The 21,665-nt window shown below is 38.1% G+C and overlaps 1 protein-coding gene across 2 annotated transcripts in view; it reads left to right on the plus strand.

Moving 5' to 3' along the window:
* The window catches only part of LOC121381999 (fatty acyl-CoA reductase 1-like), a 40,290-nt gene extending 19,914 nt beyond the window's left edge, over positions 1-20,376 (plus strand). For both annotated transcript variants that reach the window (XM_041511464.1, XM_041511465.1), the window contains 11 exons: positions 1,214-1,389; positions 1,982-2,054; positions 3,538-3,644; positions 6,149-6,326; positions 6,940-6,984; positions 7,709-7,895; positions 11,968-12,049; positions 12,397-12,486; positions 14,395-14,524; positions 15,636-15,763; positions 17,960-20,376. In XM_041511464.1, coding sequence (XP_041367398.1) covers positions 1,214-1,389; positions 1,982-2,054; positions 3,538-3,644; positions 6,149-6,326; positions 6,940-6,984; positions 7,709-7,895; positions 11,968-12,049; positions 12,397-12,486; positions 14,395-14,524; positions 15,636-15,763; positions 17,960-18,122 — 1,359 coding nt within the window. In that variant the 3' untranslated portion in view covers positions 18,123-20,376. The remainder of the gene's footprint in view (positions 1-1,213; positions 1,390-1,981; positions 2,055-3,537; positions 3,645-6,148; positions 6,327-6,939; positions 6,985-7,708; positions 7,896-11,967; positions 12,050-12,396; positions 12,487-14,394; positions 14,525-15,635; positions 15,764-17,959) is intronic.
* The last annotated feature ends 1,289 nt before the right edge of the window (positions 20,377-21,665 follow it).

Raw genomic sequence — 21,665 nt, forward strand, 5'->3', positions numbered from 1 at the left:
TGTACGTTGCACCTGTGGCTAGTTTGGTGTGTACAGCTTTGTTGTTATGATTCTGACAGATCAACTGACTGATATTCATAGCCAATAGAGGTTACAGTACAGGTTACAATCCCATGTACATTAATACAGTGTACCTTACACCACACATAATCTTGTTATACAACAAACATAGTTAAGCTGGTGTATATGTACATGTATATACAGTGTATTCAAACACAGTCATTTTATAATTTGATGTTACATTGTTATTCTTGTTCAGTGTTGCATCGCAATTTGGTACTCAAGCTTCACAGATTGCTACACAATTTTAGAACATTAAACAGTAGAAGCTAATCCATTTTTAATTGCTTAGAAATTTCGCTAATCAAAATGTTAAAAAAAATAAAAATAAAATTCCCTGGCATGTAAATTTATATGAACTGGTACATATATGCTATATAACTGATACTGGCAAAATAACTAATCCCAGCACAGTTGTTTTCACATTACAATCGTGTTAATTAACCCGGATTAAATAAAACCCAGGGCTTGAACTTAACGACAGCAATTGCCGTCTTTGAGATATAAATTGCCATAGGCCAGGAGCATCAACAATGGCATGTAAAGCTCCCCAATGAAGGCTAAATGTATACACGTGGTTTACATTATATTACATTTGTACATTGGAAATATGTCTCCATACAGAAATATAATCTTGCAGGCATGTTTATTGGCTGAAAAAGTCACTTTAAAAAACAAATGATGTAGACAGGCTCAAAATTGCCATTGGTGGCACAAAATCTTAAGTTCGATCCCTAAAGACAGATGAACATTTAAAAAAAATTTTAAATCCAAGAATGTAAAAAATTAAGAATGTCACTGTTCAATACTGAACATAACAGAACAGCAAATAATGAATGTTTAAAGACATCCTAGCACAAAACATACATTGCCTATAATACTGACAAGCACAATTTTGATCAAATCCAAATTTTGATTAGCCACAATTTGAAAACTGATTAGCATAGATCTATTAATTGGTGTTTTATGATTGTGTACAAGTATCTAGCCATCTCTGACACTAAAACTGCCATAGCCAGTTGTGTCATGATGCTAAACAAAATATTCCTCAACTGAATATTGAACAAGTACACATTTCTCGTAACTTACTTTCATTTCCTTGTACAAGTTCACGTGCATGAACATTTATAGCTTTATATTCATTTTATTACAGCTTTACGACAAACTGAGAAAAGACTGTCCTAATTTCGGAGACAAGTTACATCCTATTAACGGGGACATCAGCCTGCCGGGTCTGGGCATATCTTCGGAGGATCTTAAACTGCTTCAGGAAAACGTGCAGATTGTCTTTCACAGTGCTGCCACTGTTCGCTTTGATGAATCGCTGAGGTAATTAAAACACTTGGACTTCTGTCATATGTATCATTTTATGTTATTTGATAAGATATTTCAGATTCTATACATGTTCAGATATTTCACTGCATGTTACAAAACAAACATCTGTGCATGTATGTACAACATGACATTGCTAAATCCCTATTGATACATTGTCCGTTGTAAGTAATTATTAGCATAAGAATTCTAGTACAGATGTAGATACAAGCAGGGTTTCTGCCAGAGGGTAAAATGGGTATGGCGCCATACCCAGATTTTTTTGCAATTTAAAAAAAAAAAGTTAACCTTTTAACAAAATTAATTACTCTTATCATTAATGTATGATTTACTTAACCCTAACCCTAAACGTAACCCATTTTCTTTGGGGGGGGGGGGGGGGATGCCCCCCACATCCCCTGTTGACTGTGGTTGCATTTAATTCCATAGCGCCATACCCAAAAATTTCTTTCTGGCAAAAACACTGACAAGGATAGACAGAAACATGTTTATAATTTGATTCATGTTAAGAATGATACAAGGCACCCTATTATAGAGAAACATGTTTAAAAAACCAAAATGAACAAAAAACATGTTTTTGTTTTTACAGGGTTGCCTTACAGCTGAATGTGCTAGCAGTGAGAGAGTTGATAGTTCTGGCAAAGACACTGAGAAAACTGCAGGTTTGTTCTACAGACTGTTGATCATAGGAATCACACAGATTTTAAAACATGTATTATCTCTAAATTTTACAGTTGACCACCGCTGAATTTGACTACACGTTTTGAAAAAGAAATTTGTCTTAACTGGTAAAGGTACATTTTGTCCGCTGTGTATTTCGCCTTTTTTGTATAAAGTGGTCCGTTTTGCCAATTTCAGTGATCTAAATAGTAAAACATGTTGAAGATCTGTAGATTTTTAAATCAGAAAACAAAAAGAATCCTAAAATACAGATTTTTAGTTGGATTAGTTTGTATGAAACACCCTTGAATCTCTGTGGTTTTAAAACAAATTTGTCAATGGTGAACCTGGTGGATGTTTACATGGCCAGTCCAGTGAGACCCATAAAAGGCATCCCAAAGTTCATATTCCCTCTATATGCTGTCCTGTATGTAACATTGTAAGACAATACATATAAAAGATCCCTGGCTGCTGACAGTACAGGGGACAATATTTCGAAATCTGAGGTAACCGGAAGTCGGTTCACGTGGTTTTTACCTAGGTAACCAACTGTTCGGTTACGTGAATTATATTTGAATGCGTGAATATACTTCCTGTAATCGTGAAGTTTGCAAGTTTTAATTTCTGAACGTTTACATGAATGAATGAATGAATGTTTAACGACACCCCAGCACGAAAAATACATCGGCTATTGGGTGTCAAACTATGGTAATGCAAACAAATAAGGTGATCAACATCAATATAAAAATTCAAGATTAAACAAAAACAGTGTAAAGAACTCTGCAAAAATACAAATATCACAGATAGATACTGACTTTTACTCAAAATTTCAATTTGTGCTGTATTGGCCATTCTTAAAGAGAATATTACACCCCTGCACCACGGTGCGGTTACAGCATGCGTAGGGGTGAACGTTTACAGGTCATGATGTAACCAATTTGCGATTCGCGTAAATTTAATTTTGCGTAACCGACACAAGAACAGAACGGCGGTTCGCGTGAAATATTGTGCCCTGCAGTAGAAGTAACTTATGTGGCAGCTGCAGGATTTGTGCCGTGTTCAAGCAGGGAACATTTTGCTTTCAAAGTCTTGATTAGTGATATTTCTAGTCAATTAAAAATTGGTTAGCAACTACTGTTTAATTTTTTTAAATTGTGTAGCAATATTTGAGAAACGTGTGTAGTGAATTGCGACACGATACTGAACAAAATGTTCCCTGTCAGGAGAACTGGGCACTCACTGTCACCTACCAGACTGGTTTTTGACCTGATATAAAGTGATTGTTATAAGATAAGTTACAGTGAAAAACCAGTCAAATTATTCGAGAGTGCTACAAATAAGTTACTGTATGCTGAACACTAAATAAAAATTGCCCCGATGTCATAAGTAGACGTTTGTTCATGCATGGGTGTTCTTGACATTCGGTAGTTTGCTTATTTTGGACTTGATGAATAATAAAAATGATATTCCTCTCGTTTATTTCAGGTGTTGGTGCACGTGTCGACGGCCTATGCAAACTGTGAAAGACCGTTCATTGAAGAGGTTGTCTACCCACCCACCGTGGATCCACACAAACTTATTGACGCCTTGGAGTAAGTACACATGAAATAGTTCTCTTCTTTATTGGCCCCCTACCTGTCCAACCTGAGTGACAGCTAAGACCAGTCGAGACACCCCACTCACGCTTCGCTTGGCTGACAATAGCTTGATCAAAATTAGTTTGAGAGATTGCGTTTTCAAAGTTTGACTTTTCGAAGTCTGTTTATTACTGGTTTGTATAGCAATTCAGCCGGGACCATTATTATAGTTTGAGAGACTGAAGTTTTAGTTAACAGAGTATTAATTTCAACTCATTTCCATGCTTATATCCAATTACAGTTCAAGCATGCTGTCCTGAGCACACACCTCAACTATCTGGGCTGTCTGTCCAGGACAGATGGTTAATAGTTGTTAGTGGGAGAGAGGTCGGTGTAGTGGTCCTGATATGTCCGATGGCTTAACCACAACACCACCGAGGCTGGTTTGATGGTATTTTGATTTTGATGCTTATATTGAAATTACAGTTTACATATGTTTCTAGTTAGAAGTATCCTTTTGTTAAATGTGTGTGTTGAGAGCGTGTGTTGTTGTTTTTCGCCAGGTGGATGGACAATGAGATGCTGGAGTTAAATGTGTGTGTTGAGAGCGTGTTTTGTTGTTTTCCATCAGGTGGATGAACGATGAGATGCTGGAGTTAATTAATGTGTGTGTTGAGAGCGTGTGTTGTTGTTTTCCGTCAGGTGGATGGACGATGAGATGCTGGAGTTAAATGTGTGTGTTGAGAGCGTGTGTTGTTGTTTTCCATCAGGTGGATGAACGATGAGATGCTGGAGTTAATGTGTGTGTTGAGAGCGTGTGTTGTTGTTTTCCGTCAGGTGGATGGACGATGAGATGCTGGAGTTAAATGTGTGTTGAGAGCGTGTGTTGTTGTTTTCCGTCAGGTGGATGGACGATGAGATGCTGGAGTTAAATGTGTGTGTTGAGAGCGTGTGTTGTTGTTTTCCGTCAGGTGGATGGACGATGAGATGCTGGAGTTAAATGTGTGTGTTGAGAGCCTGTGTTGTTGTTTTCCGTCAGGTGGATGGACGATGAGATGCTGGAGTTAAATGTGTGTGTTGAGAGCGTGTGTTGTTGTTTTCCGTCAGGTGGATGGACGATGAGATGCTGGAGTTAAATGTGTGTGTTGAGAGCGTATGTTGTTGTTTTCCGTCAGGTGGATGGACGATGAGATGCTGGAGTTAAATGTGTGTCTTGAGAGCGTGTGTTGTTGTTTTCCGTAAGGTGGATAGACGATGAGATGCTGGAGTTAAATGTGTGTGTTGAGAGCGTGTGTTGTTGTTTTCCGTCAGGTGGATGGACGATGAGATGCAGGGGTTAAATGTGTGTGTTGAGAGCGTGTGTTGTTGTTTTCCGTCACGTGGATGGACGATAAGATGCTGGAGTTAAATGTGTGTGTTGAGAGCATGTGTTGTTGTTTTCCGTCAGGTGGATGGACGATGAGATGCTGGAGTTAAATGTGTGTGTTGAGAGCGTGTGTTGTTGTTTTCCATCAGGTGAATGGACGATGAGATGCTGGAGTTAAATATGTGTGTTGAGAGCGTGTGTTGTTGTTTTCCATCAGGTGGATGGACGATGAGATGCTGGAGTTAAATGTGTGTGTTGAGAGCGTGTGTTGTTGTTTTCCGTCAGGTGGATGGACGATGAGATGCTGGAGTTAAATGTGTGTGTTGAGAGCGTGTGTTGTTGTTTTCCGTCAGGTGGATGGACGATGAGATGCTGGAGTTAAATGTGAGTGTTGAGAGCATGTTTTGTTGTTTTCCATCAGGTGAATGGACGATGAGATGCTGGAGTTAAATATGTGTGTTGAGAGCGTGTGTTGTTGTTTTCCATCAGGTGGATGGACGATGAGATGCTGGAGTTAAATGTGTGGGTTGAGAGCGTGTGTTGTTGTTTTCCGTCAGGTGGATGAACGATGAGATGCTGGAGTTAAATGTGTGTGTTGAGAGCGTATGTTGTTGTTTTCCGTCAGGTGGATGGACGATGAGATGCTGGAGTTAAATGTGTGTGTTGAGAGCGTGTGTTGTTGTTTTCCGTCAGGTGGATGGACGATGAGATGCTGGAGTTAAATGTGTGTGTTGAGAGCGTATGTTGTTGTTTTCCGTCAGGTGGATGGACGATGAGATGCTGGAGTTAAATGTGTGTTGAGAGCGTGTGTTGTTGTTTTCCGTCAGGTGGATGGACGATGAGATGCTGGAGTTAAATGTGTGTGTTGAGAGCGTGTGTTGTTGTTTTCCGTCAGGTGGATGGACGATGAGATGCTGGAGTTAAATCTGTGTGTTGAGAGCATGTGTTGTTGTTTTCCGTCAGGTGGATGGACGATGAGATGCTGGAGTTAATGTGTGTGTTGAGAGCGTGTATTGTTGTTTTCCGTCAGGTGGATGGACGATGAGATGCTGGAGTTAAATGTGTGTGTTGAGAGCGTATGTTGTTGTTTTCCGTCAGGTGGATGGACGATGAGATGCTGGAGTTAAATGTGTGTGTTGTTGTTTTCCGCCAGGTGGATGGACGATGAAATGCTGGAGATCCTCACACCTAAACTACTGAAGGGCAAGCCCAACACGTACACGTACACGAAACACCTCGCTGAAAACATCCTCGTCACAGAGGGCGTCGGACTTCCCCTGGCCATCGTTCGGCCCTCCATCATTGGGGCAGCTTGGAAAGAACCACTCCCTGTAAGTCTTATAGTAGAAAAGTCAATTATCCTACTTTTGTTTTCAGAAAATATTTTATATTAACCAGTAAAAAAGTATAGAATAATTACATGTCACTTTTAACCTAAAAATCATGTAAAAGAAATAGACGATAGATTCTCATTTATGCAGTTTTTATTTCACAAAATATCTTTTTAAAAAATAGACAATTTGGACAAAAAATAGTCATATCACATCACATAACAGAGCAAATCCAATTTAAGAGTTTTTTGTAGGCTATATTTTGATTAGGCTGGACTAACATATTGTTTGAAAATTGTTTCCACAACTGGCTAATTTTGTAACTAAGAAAAAATATGATATATTAGGAAGTGAAATTAAAAAATAAACGATACATGTATGTGTTAGGCAGTGAAATGAAGATTGTGCTACTAAAAATAGGACAACTTAAAACTAATTGGTAATAATTTATGGACATTGATATTCTACAAAAGGAAATAATTTACTATTTGTGTGATCCCTTATTTTTTTCCATCGATATAGTTATGAAATATGTATTCCAATTACTTTATTAATTTGCTCGCATGATTAATCATGTGGTCTGTGGTTTTATGAATACTGTTTCTCATTGCAGGGATGGATCGATAATTACAATGGACCTAGTGGTTTATACATTGCGGTAAGTTCTCCACTCTAGTTTCTTCAGTTTGTGAAATCATCAAGTTAGCGCAACCAAGATATTACTGTGAAAAGTGCAACCGATGTATCGGTGCAATAATTACTTGACTTATTTTTTTAACCAACAAAACCCCCAAGAATAAAATATAAAACAAAAAGACAAAGACACCATCACATCAGTTACAATGAAAGTACTATTTCATGTCCACAGAAAGTAATTATGGTATAATCAAGAATAAAAACAGCCCATGAATTTTACAGTGTTAGCTCAACACTTTGTCATTTCTGCAATGCTCTGCATAAGGAGGAATTTACTGCCAACAAAACATGAATATCTGCTACTAGTTTGACTGTTGATACAAAATGTTTTGCATTTAATGCCAAATTCTTTTGTTTAATTTCTTGAAAACAACTTGACATTTAATTTTTGCAGTGTGCTTTTAAAAAATTTACATTTACTAGATGTATTAATAAAAGAATGCATTTTATTCCATCTATCATATTCAAGTTGTCAGTTGGAGTATGTATATAGCAAACCATTGTTTATTAAAATATTTGTTTTCTTAATGATGGCCAGACCAGAAAACCACAGTATATAATTTTTCTCAATTATGTTCAAAGTCAGGCTGGTAAGGGCGTGTTGCGGACAATGAAGGGCGACTATAATGCATGACAGACCAAAAAACCCACAATATATAATGTATCTTAATTATGTTTGATGTCAGGCTGGTAAGGGAGTATTGCGGACGATGAAGGGTGACTATAACGCAGTGGCCGACTTTATTCCGGTGGACATCCCCGTCAACCTGATGATTTGTGTCGCTTGGTACACCGCGGTGGCCAAACCAAAGCGGACACTAGTCTACCACAGTACAACAGGCGGCACCAACCCCTTCACATGGGGCGAAATGAGTAAGTAGAGGTCTTTACAGCACTATATCTGACTTTTACAGACACTGGTGGGGCGAGATGAGTAAGTAGAGGTCTTTATAGCACTATATCTGACTTTTACAGACACTAGTTGGGCGAGATGAGTAAGTAGAGGTCTTTATAGCACTGTATCTGACTTTACAGGCACTGGTGGGGCGAGATGAGTAAGTAGAGGTCTTTATAGCACTGTATCTGACTTTACAGGCACTGGTGGGGGCGAGATGAGTAAGTAGAGGTCTTTATAGCACTGTATCTGACTTTACAGGCACTGGTGGGGCGAGATGAGTAAGTAGAGGTCTTTATAGCACTGTATCTGACTTTTACAGACACTGGTGGGGCGAGATGAGTAAGTAGAGGTCTTTATAGCACTATATCTGACTTTACAGACACTGGTGGGGCGAGATGAGTAAGTAGAGGTCTTTATAGCACTGTATCTGACTTTTACAGACACTGGTGGGGCGAGATGAGTAAGTAGAGGTCTTTATAGCACTGTATCTGACTTTACAGGCACTGGTGGGGGCGAGATGAGTAAGTAGAGGTCTTTATAGCACTGTATCTGACTTTTACAGGCACTGGTGGGGCGAGATGAGTAAGTAGAGGTCTTTATTGCACTGTATCTGACTTTTACAGGCACTGGTGGGGCGAGATGAGTAAGTAGAGGTCTTTATAGCACTGTATCTGACTTTTACAGGCACTGGTGGGGGCGAGATGAGTAAGTAGAGGTCTTTATAGCACTGTATCTGACTTTACAGGCACTGGTGGGGCGAGATGAGTAAGTAGAGGTCTTTATAGCACTATATCTGACTTTACAGGCACTGGTGGGGCGAGATGAGTAAGTAGAGGTCTTTATAGCACTGTATCTGACTTTTACAGACACTGGTGGGGCGAGATGAGTAAGTAGAGGTCTTTATAGCACTGTATCTGACTTTACAGGCACTGGTGGGGGCGAGATGAGTAAGTAGAGGTCTTTATAGCACTGTATCTGACTTTACAGGCACTGGTGGGGCGAGATGAGTAAGTAGAGGTCTTTATAGCACTGTATCTGACTTTTACAGACACTGGTGGGGCGAGATGAGTAAGTAGAGGTCTTTATAGCACTATATCTGACTTTACAGACACTGGTGGGGCGAGATGAGTAAGTAGAGGTCTTTATAGCACTGTATCTGACTTTTACAGACACTGGTGGGGCGAGATGAGTAAGTAGAGGTCTTTATAGCACTGTATCTGACTTTACAGGCACTGGTGGGGGCGAGATGAGTAAGTAGAGGTCTTTATAGCACTGTATCTGACTTTTACAGGCACTGGTGGGGGCGAGATGAGGCACTGGTGGGGCGAGATGAGTAAGTAGAGGTCTTTATTGCACTGTATCTGACTTTTACAGGCACTGGTGGGGCGAGATGAGTAAGTAGAGGTCTTTATAGCACTGTATCTGACTTTTACAGGCACTGGTGGGGGCGAGATGAGTAAGTAGAGGTCTTTATAGCACTGTATCTGACTTTTACAGGCACTGGTGGGGCGAGATGAGTAAGTAGAGGTCTTTATAGCACTGTATCTGACTTTTACAGGCACTGGTGGGGCGAGATGAGTAAGTACAGGTCTTTATTGCACTGTATCTGACTTTTACAGGCACTGGTGGGGCGAGATGAGTAAGTAGAGGTCTTTATAGCACTGTATCTGACTTTTACAGACACTGGTGGGGCGAGATGAGTAAGTAGAGGTCTTTATAGCACTGTATCTGACTTTTACAGACACTGGTTGGGCGAGATGAGTAAGTAGAGGTCTTTACAGCACTGTATCTGACTTTTACAGACACTGGTTGGGCGAGATGAGTAAGTAGAGGTCTTTACAGCACTATATCTGACTTTACAGGCACTGGTTGGGCGAGATGAGTAAGTAGAGGTCTTTATAGCACTGTATCTGACTTTTACAGACACTGGTGGGGCGAGATGAGTAAGTAGAGGTCTTTATAGCACTGTATCTGACTTTACAGGCACTGGTGGGGGCGAGATGAGTAAGTAGAGGTCTTTATAGCACTGTATCTGACTTTACAGGCACTGGTGGGGCGAGATGAGTAAGTAGAGGTCTTTATAGCACTGTATCTGACTTTTACAGACACTGGTGGGGCGAGATGAGTAAGTAGAGGTCTTTATAGCACTGTATCTGACTTTTACAGACACTGGTGGGGCGAGATGAGTAAGTAGAGGTCTTTATAGCACTGTATCTGACTTTACAGGCACTGGTGGGGCGAGATGAGTAAGTAGAGGTCTTTATAGCACTGTATCTGACTTTTACAGGCACTGGTGGGGCGAGATGAGTAAGTAGAGGTCTTTATAGCACTGTATCTGACTTTTACAGGCACTGGTGGGGCGAGATGAGTAAGTAGAGGTCTTTATAGCACTATATCTGACTTTTACAGGCACTGGTGGGGCGAGATGAGTAAGTAGAGGTCTTTATAGCACTGTATCTGACTTTTACAGGCACTGGTGGGGCGAGATGAGTAAGTAGAGGTTTTTATTGCACTGTATCTGACTTTTACAGGCACTGGTGGGGCGAGATGAGTAAGTAGAGGTCTTTATAGCACTGTATCTGACTTATACAGGCACTGGTGGGGGCGAGATGAGTAAGTAGAGGTCTTTATAGCACTGTATCTGACTTTTACAGGCACTGGTGGGGCGAGATGAGTAAGTAGAGGTCTTTATAGCACTGTATCTGACTTTTACAGACACTGGTGGGGCGAGATGAGTAAGTAGAGGTCTTTATAGCACTGTATCTGACTTTTACAGACACTGGTGGGGCGAGATGAGTAAGTAGAGGTCTTTACAGCACTGTATCTGACTTTTACAGACACTGGTTGGGCGAGATGAGTAAGTAGAGGTCTTTACAGCACTATATCTGACTTTACAGGCACTGGTTGGGCGAGATGAGTAAGTAGAGGTCTTTATAGCACTGTATCTGACTTTTACAGGCACTGGTGGGGCGAGATGAGTAAGTAGAGGTCTTTATTGCACTGTATCTGACTTTTACAGGCACTGGTGGGGCGAGATGAGTAAGTAGAGGTCTTTATAGCACTGTATCTGACTTTTACAGGCACTGGTGGGGTGAGATGAGTAAGTAGAGGTCTTTATAGCACTGTATCTGACTTTTACAGGCACTGGTGGGGCGAGATGAGTAAGTAGAGGTCTTTATAGCACTATATCTGACTTTTACAGACACTGGTGGGGCGAGATGAGTAAGTAGAGGTCTTTATTGCACTGTATCTGACTTTTACAGGCACTGGTGGGGCGAGATGAGTAAGTAGAGGTCTTTATAGCACTGTATCTGACTTTTACAGGCACTGGTGGGGCGAGATGAGTAAGTAGAGGTCTTTATAGCACTGTATCTGACTTTTACAGACACTGGTGGGGCGAGATGAGTAAGTAGAGGTCTTTACAGCACTATACAGGCACTGGGAGATAGCCATTATTTCTCTCAACAACATGGTCATCACATAAAGTTTGTTTTTGTTTAACGACACCACTTGAGCACATTGATTAATTAATCATTGGCTGCTGAATGCTAAACATTTAGTAATACTGACATGTTATATTCGTTGGACACCTTTTACATATTTCCAATAATAGCAAGGGATCGTTTATATGCTCTTTCCCACAGAAAGGACAGCACATACCATAGTAGCCTTTGATATAGCAGTTGGTTGGGATAAGGAAACTCTGCTCTGAGACTGTTCGACACTGTTACCAAGCACTTCAGTTAAGCACTCTGTCCAACTGAACTAAATAATAAACAGATTTACTTTGAAACAAAATATCACTTCATAATTCAGCCCCAATTGATCGTGGTCATGCACTGGGGACGTCAGATCACATACATGTTATTAATCTTTGCCACTTTTGGGAACGTAATCAGATACTTTTGATTGATGATAGGTCTCTTTTCACCATCGATGTACAGTAGAAAAGCTACATACAAGTATTTTTTGCTGTTGTTTTAAATAAGAGTTCAGTACATGTTGAAATAATTGATGGTTAAAATCATGTGATGTTTCCAATTTTAGGACATGTAGCACTGAAATTTCTCAAACACACACCGATGGACGCATGTTTCAGAAGACCATACCTTGACTTCAGGACAAACAGGTAGATATTACCTTTGTTTTCACTGGCATTTAAAGATCTACAAAGTTTCATAAAGTTTTATAAAGTGGCTTAACATGCAGCATGGCAGTACTACTTCCACCGGAAATGTTATGGGATCCAGCATTGGAGTATGTTATAAATTAGTTTTTATCCTCATTAAACCAGGTGTCTTGAAAAAAAATGTTTTTGTAAAAGCTTTCTTTTAAAATTACTTAGCAAATGTGATGACGGTGGGTGTTCTATATAAATACCAAGATAACCATATATTTTACACAAAACAGCCGTAGTTTAAAATGTGCTGAGGTGTCACTACTTGACTGATGACTGTATTGTCTATTGTTTTGCAGCTATCTCCATGACTACTACATGTTTGTGAGTCACCTCTTACCGGCGTACGCAATGGACGTCTTCTACCGCATCATTGGGAAAAAACCAAGGTAGTTGATGATTATTATCTCCTAATAGTAAGAACGACAATCTAATTAGTAAAGTCTAGTGAATTGAGGTGGTGGAAGATAGTGGGTTGTAGTTGTTAATGATTGTTATCTCCTAATAGTAAGAACGACAATCTAATTAGTAAATTCTGTTGAATTGAGGTGGTGGAAGATAGTGGATTGTAGTTGTTTTAGTTTCAACCAATACAGCTTCTCGGGTATGGAGAGGAATGTATGTCAGTTATTGCATACTTTCCAGGGGTGTGATGAGTTGTAGGATAGATCCCTTTTGGTGGACCATTATCTTTCCACATATACTCCTCAAAAAAAGAAACTTGACATTGATTTTCAAAGTTTAATTAAAAAAAACTGGTAGACATGATACAAGCAACCAAAGATCAAGTTCCATGGGAAGGGGATTACTCTGTACATGTCCGAAACAGTATCACTGGGAATCCACCTGAAACATGTACACAGGCATATGTGTGACACAGAGGTGGGCAAAATGTCAGTATCGATTATGACCACCACGAGCCCTGATGACAGCTTGACAACGGCGATGCATGGAAGCAATCACATTGTGGAATGTTCTGCCACTCATGCTGCAGTGCAGTAAGAAGTTGCAGAAGTGTCTGGGGTGGTGGATTCTTCTGGCGCAGACGCTGATCCAGTGAATCCCATAGACGTTCTATTGGGTTTAAATCTGGCGAATGGGCAGGCGAAGGTAATGTCTGGACGCCGTGGAGCTGCAGAAACTCCTGACTAACACGTGCAACATAAGGTCCATCAGTGCACCTGCCACATGCACAAGAGCCGTCCTACCACCATGATGGATTCCTGCCCACACCATGACACTGCCACCACCAACACAGTCGACTTGGGAGCATACCGTTCCCCTCGACGTCTACAGACAGGTGTGCGTCCATCAATACATGACAGGAGAAAACGAGACTCATCTGAGAACAAAATGTCCTTCATCTGGCATGTGTCCATTTCACCCTGGTCTTCTAGGGAAAATTCCTGCCTCCCTCAGCAGATTACGAACCAGACTGGTCGGAAATTCTGCATAGTCCAGGGATTTGTGTCGCTGTGGTTGTTGGTGTTGTGGTTCGATTTCAAAGATGACATGCCCGGATGTATCGATCTTGAGCGGCGGTGGTTATTCTGGGACTACCTGATCGTGGCCTGTCATTACCACTTTGAGTGGTGTTGTACCGTGCTCATAAAGCAGAGATGGTCTGTCTGGAGACGCCAAAGTGCCTTACCACAGCTTGTTGAGTTGCCCCTGCTTGCAATATCCCAATAACATTAATGCGTTGAGCTGATGTCAATCTTGGCATTATTGAGTTACCTACAGTGTCGTTATGCGGTCTGTTTGAATCAGTGCTGATCTGGCCTTTTATGCCCCACCAATGGAGAGTTCGGCATGTAAAGTCTCTGAGGATTGCGCTTTTGCATTTCAGTACAAATAATGACTATGGCTATGTTTATGCGAATCGAACATGTTTTATAGTATTTTTGCATCACTATTCTCTCATTTACTTGATTGTCTTTGATTCTGTAAAAATAATCCAATAGCATTATGTTTACCAATGTCAAGTTTCTTTTTTTGAAGAGTATATAATATGTTTCATCCCATCTATGGAGAAAGTACACGAAAAATTGCCCTTGCATAGTCATTTCTAGTATGGACCATGTATAATCAATTTATCATTTTGTCCTGTTGCGAGTTGTAGCATAAATCCTTAGTTGACAGTTTCCTTTCCAGATCTGGTATATATTATAGTCAATGGTATGTACCATGGTATGTACCGTCCCATTCCTGAGGAAAGTACCTGTAATCCAGCCTATGGTCTGGGTACAATGAATGAGTATTTTTGTCTGCTGAGTACGCTAGGTTTGTTGTTTCAGAATGGTTCGGATCTACAATCGATTACACCGCACGATGAGCATTATGGCATTCTTCACAAGCAACTCGTGGGAGTGGAGCTACAACAACACAGACATGCTCATCAATGCCATGTCACCGGAAGAAAGGAAGGTAACCACAATGTTCTATTTTATTTGCTTGAGACATTTCGTCTCTGATGTTTGTCTCGCCTTTACGAAGTGAAAAAACAAGATATAGTTATTATTCCCCTCCCGGTCTACCACTGTTTGACAGAGTTATGTTCCTTGAACGTAAGAGATACAAGAATAAACAAGATATAGTTATTATTCCCCTCCCGGTCTACCAATGTTTGACAGAGTTATGTTCCTTGAATGTAGGAGATACAAGAATAAACAAGATATAGTTATTATTCCCCTCCCGGTCTACCAATGTTTGACAGAGTTATGTTCCTTGAACGTAGGAGATACAAGAATAAACAAGACATAGTTATTATTCCCCTCCCGGTCTACCAATGTTTGACAGAGTTATGTTCCTTGAACGTAGGAGATACAAGAATAAACGAGACATAGTTATTATTCCCCTCCCGGTCTACCACTGTTTGACAGAGTTATGTTCCTTGAACGTAGGAGATACAAGAATAAACAAGACATAGTTATTATTCCCCTCCCGGTCTACCAATGTTTGACAGAGTTATGTTCCTTGAATGTAGGAGATACAAGAATAAACAAGACATAGTTATTATTCCCCTCCCGGTCTACCACTGTTTGACAGAGTTATGTTCCTTGAACGTAGGAGATACAAGAATAAACAAGATATAGTTATTATTCCCCTACCGGTCTACCAGTTTTTGACAGAGTTATGTTCCTTGAACGTAGGAGATACAAGAATAAACAAGATATAGTTATTATTCCCCTACCGGTCTACCAGTTTTTGACAGAGTTATGTTCCTTGAACGTAGGAGATACAAGAATTTGTTTTCCGGACCTGGGTTTTTTTTTTTTCAATGCCTCAAAATATTGAGTTTGAATTTAGTGTATAGCTATTTCATGTTCTGTTACAGATCAAGTTTTGACTTTCGTGGCAATTTACCCATTTTTCACAGTTATGTCCCTTGAACTTAGGAAATTAGAAAAGTTGTTGGGCCCGGTAAACATGTATTGCTTTAGCAGTACTCACAGAATGCTTGATTGTTTGGTGGCTTTTTTCCCCTTCAGATTTTGTTGATGATACATGTTGTGAATTGACCCGTTGTTATTGACAGATGTTCTACTTAGACCCAAGACCACTCCACTGGCCGACGTACATAGAAAACTACATCCTGGGAACGAAGAAGTATCTGCTCAAGGAAGACATGGTTGATGTCCCAGCGGCCCGCGCACATCTCAAGAAGTAAGTCATGAGGCCACAGGTTCAGTAGTATTAATCGGGGTGGGATCTAGCTCGGTCGGTAAAGTGCTTGCCTGAGGTGCTTGCATCACAGGATCAAATCACTTTAGTGGACCCATTCTCGGATTGAATTTTTTCCCATCCCAACCAGTGCACTGCGACTCGATTATCAAGGGCCATGTCTGTGTGAAAGTGCATATAAATGCCTTGCTTCTAACAGAAACATTGTGGTGGTTTACCTCTCTTAAGTGTGTATCGGAATGACCAAATGTTTGATGTCCAATAGTCAATCTTCAATATATCAGTATATCAAAACAAACAAACAAGCAAACACAAAAATAATTGGCACTGGGTTAGCTGACCGATGCAGTAAGACAATAGCAGTCGTCTGAAACAGGGATGTTATCGAATAAATGGTTTGGGGAGGCAATTTGTGTTGGCATCCACCACCCATTTATGTATATTATATACACAAATATTTCATGTTAAAATGTCCCCTTCCTATTACTCAAGTGTGTCTATGAATGACTTAGTGAAAATAATGCCAGTTGTAAACTAGTTTAAATCGTAAGCTATAAATCTCAAGATTTGTATTTTGTGGTTACCTTTACATGGTCTACCAGACTGTTGATTTCGATTCCTGCGTTTCTAGTTATGAAACTGTGTGTAAACAATCTTTATACTTCTGCAGTGATTAATTTGCCGATATTATTAAAAAAAAAAAAAAAATGCTAGTAGTTATAAATATACTAGTATTCCACAAATATGTACATTGTTAGAGCCCAGTAGCCAGTGAGGGGAAAACAAATAAACCATGATGATGATGATTGAATGAAAATTTAAAAATAAATCAATCAACCAACATCGATCATATGTAAAAAGGAAAACCGATCTACAAGTCATTTCGATTTCCTTTCACATGCAACAGTTCACTAATGAATATATAGTCACCAGTAATCTATGCCCCATCCCTGAAATGAAGATACTTACAGATGTAATTTTATCAAAGTCCAAGTTAACAAAATGTTGCAGTAATTTTGGCGCAATTTTCCTTTAACTACTAAGTGACTGGTACCCAAACAGTTGAACATTACTCTAACACAGTGCAGGCGTAACAAAATAAACGGTGACCAGTCTCGTCAGATCAGGGTTTTTTTTTTAAAGGTTGCACATAACCATATTGTTTTACGAACTTCCAAATGTTTTTTTTATTTGGTCTGTTTTTGTTTTTGTGTTGTTGTTTTTTAAATTATATTTAAACATTACATAATTAAATTTGCAAGACTTGAAAGAAATTATTTTTAAGTGCATTATATGATGAATTAACAAAAATTTAAAAATGTACCGGTACCTACATATATAAAAAAATATTTACTTTCTTTTATTTGTTTTATCAGTCATTGAGTGATAATAATTTAGCAAGTGAATTTTTTTATCATGACCAGTAAATGTTTTATCCACTGGTCAGTATGGGAAGTCATTTTTTTGTTTTTTAATTCTAGAACCTCTGATATACATACAGAAGTAGGGCTAATGAATATTCAATCATGGATAATTAATTTTTAAAATCACCAATCCCATGATTAGTGGATTTATTTTAAAAGTCTAGAAGATCTGGGCTTTTAGATAAATAGATAACAGATAATACATATTACAATCAGTAATTCAGTAATATGTATTATCTGTTTGTGCTTAGTCTAATACTTTTATACTGCTTTTTCAAATTATTGTTTTGACATTATGCAAATATTTAATAATAATAAACATTATTATTAAAATTTATCTTAAAATATCTCCTTCTATAAGTGTACATGACACCCTCATGTATTCCATAATGCATCTAAAAACAACTGGAAATTAAAAAAAAAACATTACTGGGGAGCATGCCCCCGAACTTCCCTAGCATTTTCGCACCCTTTGGGGGCTCAGTTAATGTCAAACTATTTTGCCAGCCCTCTGAACAAAAATCCTTGGGGAAACACTGCTTCTGATTTCAGACTTAGAAACATCCGCTACACGTTCAACACCGTGCTGTTTGTCGTTCTGTGGCGCGGCCTCATTTCTAGTTATTAACCAATCTGTACACTTCTGATTTCAGACTGAGAAACATCTGCTACACGTTCAACAGCATGCTGTTAGTCGTACTGTGGTGCGGCCTGATTTCTAGTTATTAAACAATCTGTACACTTCTGATTTCAGACTGAGAAACATCCGCTACACGTTCAACACCGTGCTGTTTGTCGTTCTGTGGCGCGGCCTCATCGCCCGATCGGAGATCGCTCGCAACCTGTGGTACCTCATCGTCAGCCTTGTCTTCAAGTTCGTCCGCTTCTTCAGAATCACCAGCACCATGCAGAGATAATCACCACACAATGCTGTTGCTGCTGCTGCTGCTGTCCACGGTTCTTACACAGACAACACCATCGTGATGCAGAATTATCCACCACCATTGTCTCGACAATGTTTACACACTGCTGTGATGTCATTGCTGATAGTTAAATACAGACTCCATGCAGCATTGTTGTAATGACGATACTGTTTATACACATTATACACATAATGCTGACAAACTCGTCTTTTATAAGCTGTTATTCGCATCACCGCATTGTTAAACTGGATTGCAAACTTTAATCTGAAGTAATTGTGATCGACCGGTTACAGTATAGCAATGATTCTTTTTTTTTACAATACTTTATTCAGCTGATTATTGAAAGGTATTTACATCATTTACACTTTGTCAATGTAAAAATTTTTAAATTTATTTATTGGTTTTGGATATAGAAATACGCAACAAAGAATTTTCACAACTGGATATTGAACATTCTTATGTAAAGTATTTCGAATCTGTTGCATTGTTTACCACACATTGATAGTAGTGGGAAATTATCATGCAATAAAGTTGTTGCATAACATATGATTATGATCTCATAATGATAATTACGATGTGACTGTGACATGGAAAAACTAATCAGAATGTCAAATCAGACAGTAAAACAGCATATTTGACTTAACATATGTTTACATTTTTCATCTTAAAAATGTTAACTTGTATATTTCCATAACTTGAACTTTGCAGCTTTTTGGTATTTGAATTAGAAGCTTTAACTTTCATATCTGATTGTGAACATTCATTTTAAAAAATTAACTTTTATTCCCTTTTATTTCTATTTTTTGTAATACTGACGTTTGTAAACAACTTAAAAACATATCATTGACATGTTTATGCACACACAATTTATATTGTAAAGTGTAAGAAGAATACTTAAATCAGGCAGTTTTAACTTGTTCTATCCCAAAACACTTGTCGCAATTAAACAATATATTTCATTAATAATATATAGTAATTATAAACATTAATTTTAAAATTTCAAAACAAAATACATAGTAATACAGTGACGCCTGTCTAAAGCAGATCTCCAGTGGGTCCTAATATTTATCTCATTTAAACACTATCAGTTGTTTAGAGAGTCATGTTTTAGAATCTAGAAAATTCGGGACCATGAAACTTGACAGGATTCCAGTTTGTTCAGGGTCCGGTTTAGACAGGTTTCACTGTATATTATAATCATTAATAAATATACTTTAAAAATTTACTTTATTACTTCCATAGTAATAATTAATCATTAATAAATGTACTTTAAAAATGTACTTTATTACTTCCATAGTAATAATTAATCATTAATAAATGTACTTTAAAAATTTACTTTATTACTTCCATAGTACTGGTAATAATTAATCATTAATAAATGTACTTTGGAAAGTTTAATTTACATATGTAAAAACCTTGGACAGAGTTGTGGCTCTCTCCGTGAAACACTAGTCTACTAAAGTACTACAAGTTAAATAAAGTACTTAACAGAATTATACAGAGTAACATTGAATAAACTGTGGGCTGACATCTACATCTTACAAGGCTAATAATGTCTTCTAGTCATAAAACTGGAGTCTCTGTCTCCTGTATAAATCACAGTAAAGAGAAGATAACTGTTGAATTTTTCTACTGTGTGCAGATAATGTTTGAATATGATGGGGGGAGTGAGGTGTAGAATTTTTTTTAACTGGTTATAAAAGAAAGAAATTGAGGTATTATGATCATGGTGTGAGTTTCAGTTTACTCTGTTACAAATATTCTATGGAAAACCGTTAACATTTCTGTAACATTCATCAATTTCTCATAAATTTGTGTTTCTAATTATTCATAATGGATGACTTGGACTAGAATCTTACCTCATGAGTTTGCTCCCATTTTAACATATTTTAGCTGTCCGAGACTATAACAACTAAATTAACATATTAAATCTGTTTTCTTGTTTAGAACATCTTTGTCTGTACATTCAATGTGTTTGTAGTAGTGCAAACTTAATTTTACTACCAAATAATTTTGTAACTATGAAAAAATATTTATTAGGTAATAAAATAAAGTTGGAGTTGTTAAAAAAACATTACACCGAACAGAAACCCATCAGATACACCGACACTAATCAGGAATTCTAAATTTTTTATAAAATCAACTACCTATGGGATCAATGTTTTAAAAAATGTACTAGCCACGATTAAAAATTCACTAGCCCTACATTACTTTAAGTTAATACAATGTTACTGAATAATAGTAATAATCAGATGTATGTCACCTAAAGAGGGATTGTAGAGCTTAAAAACATTAACATTGGAGGTTGGGGCAGGATATTCATATTAACAAAATAGACTTAACTGCAACATTTGACACATTTTTTTCACTAGCCGTTGGGCATGGCAATAGTAGTTATTTACTAGCCCAACATTGAATATCACTGGCCATGGGAGTGGGGCTACCATAATCTAGAAGCCCTGACTAATAGTTTCTAAAAAGAAAATATATTTAATATGTAGTTGTTAAAAGTACTTTATTAGTGGGAAACATATCGACAGTGATAGCAAACTCAGCACAGTCTATAAAACTATAATGACAAAATATGTTTTGAATGGAATGAGAGTTAAGAGTATTCTCCACATTTTCACATCTCTCCAACAACTACTTTGTAGTATCTTACTGCCGCACTTTGTACAACTACTTGATAGCATTCTATGTGGTCTACAAAAATAGTTTCAACACAGTTATTATTGACATTTAGTTTAAATCCAACAATTCTTATAGATTTTGGTTTAGAATCGATGGAAACCTTGATAAAAGCAATGGCAGTGGGTTTCTTTTTTAGTTTATTGTAGTATTTGAAAATGTTTTTTTATTATACATAGCATTTTTGATCATAAAAATTATATATGTGTGTGATTATATGCACATATATCCCTTTGACAGTAATGTTTTCAGGTAAAACTGGAATCTAGAATTTATTTGTTGAGACCGTAGGAATTCATCTTTGCAGAATACCATAGTTAATAAGTTCAGTTCTTCTGATTGTTCACTTAAGTATGAAGGTAGATATTTTAACATCATGAAAACAAAAGATTGCATTTACGGCGAGATCAAAGAGTTGTGTGTTTATGTTAGATGGTATGTATGAAGTATGATACAAACAAATAATGGAAGTGAAAACTGATTGGTTTGAATTGACGAAAGCGTGTTTTTGTCTTAAACACAGGTGTTTACGTAGTGTAACTGCGTGTAGTTACACACATGTAAGACAAGAGCAGGCTTTGTAAATGTGGCCCATTATGTCAGTCAGCAACTCGTACATCATTTGTACTAGCTTGATCATCTTTTGCTTATGTTTAGGATCAACTCTTTATAGAGCCTTTTTCATCTTACAGGACTGTCGAAAAAAGCCCAACATGTATTTGTATACTGATGTCTCTCAGACATTTGTACCAAATAGATTCCTTTTGCTTATAGAATATTGTTTGTGAGTCATGTGATTTAAAGTCAATAAATTGATAGAAACTTTATGAAATGTACATTATACCTGTG

This window comes from Gigantopelta aegis, chromosome 9, assembly GCF_016097555.1.
Source record: "Gigantopelta aegis isolate Gae_Host chromosome 9, Gae_host_genome, whole genome shotgun sequence".
Taxonomy (NCBI): Eukaryota; Metazoa; Mollusca; class Gastropoda; order Neomphalida; family Peltospiridae; genus Gigantopelta; species Gigantopelta aegis.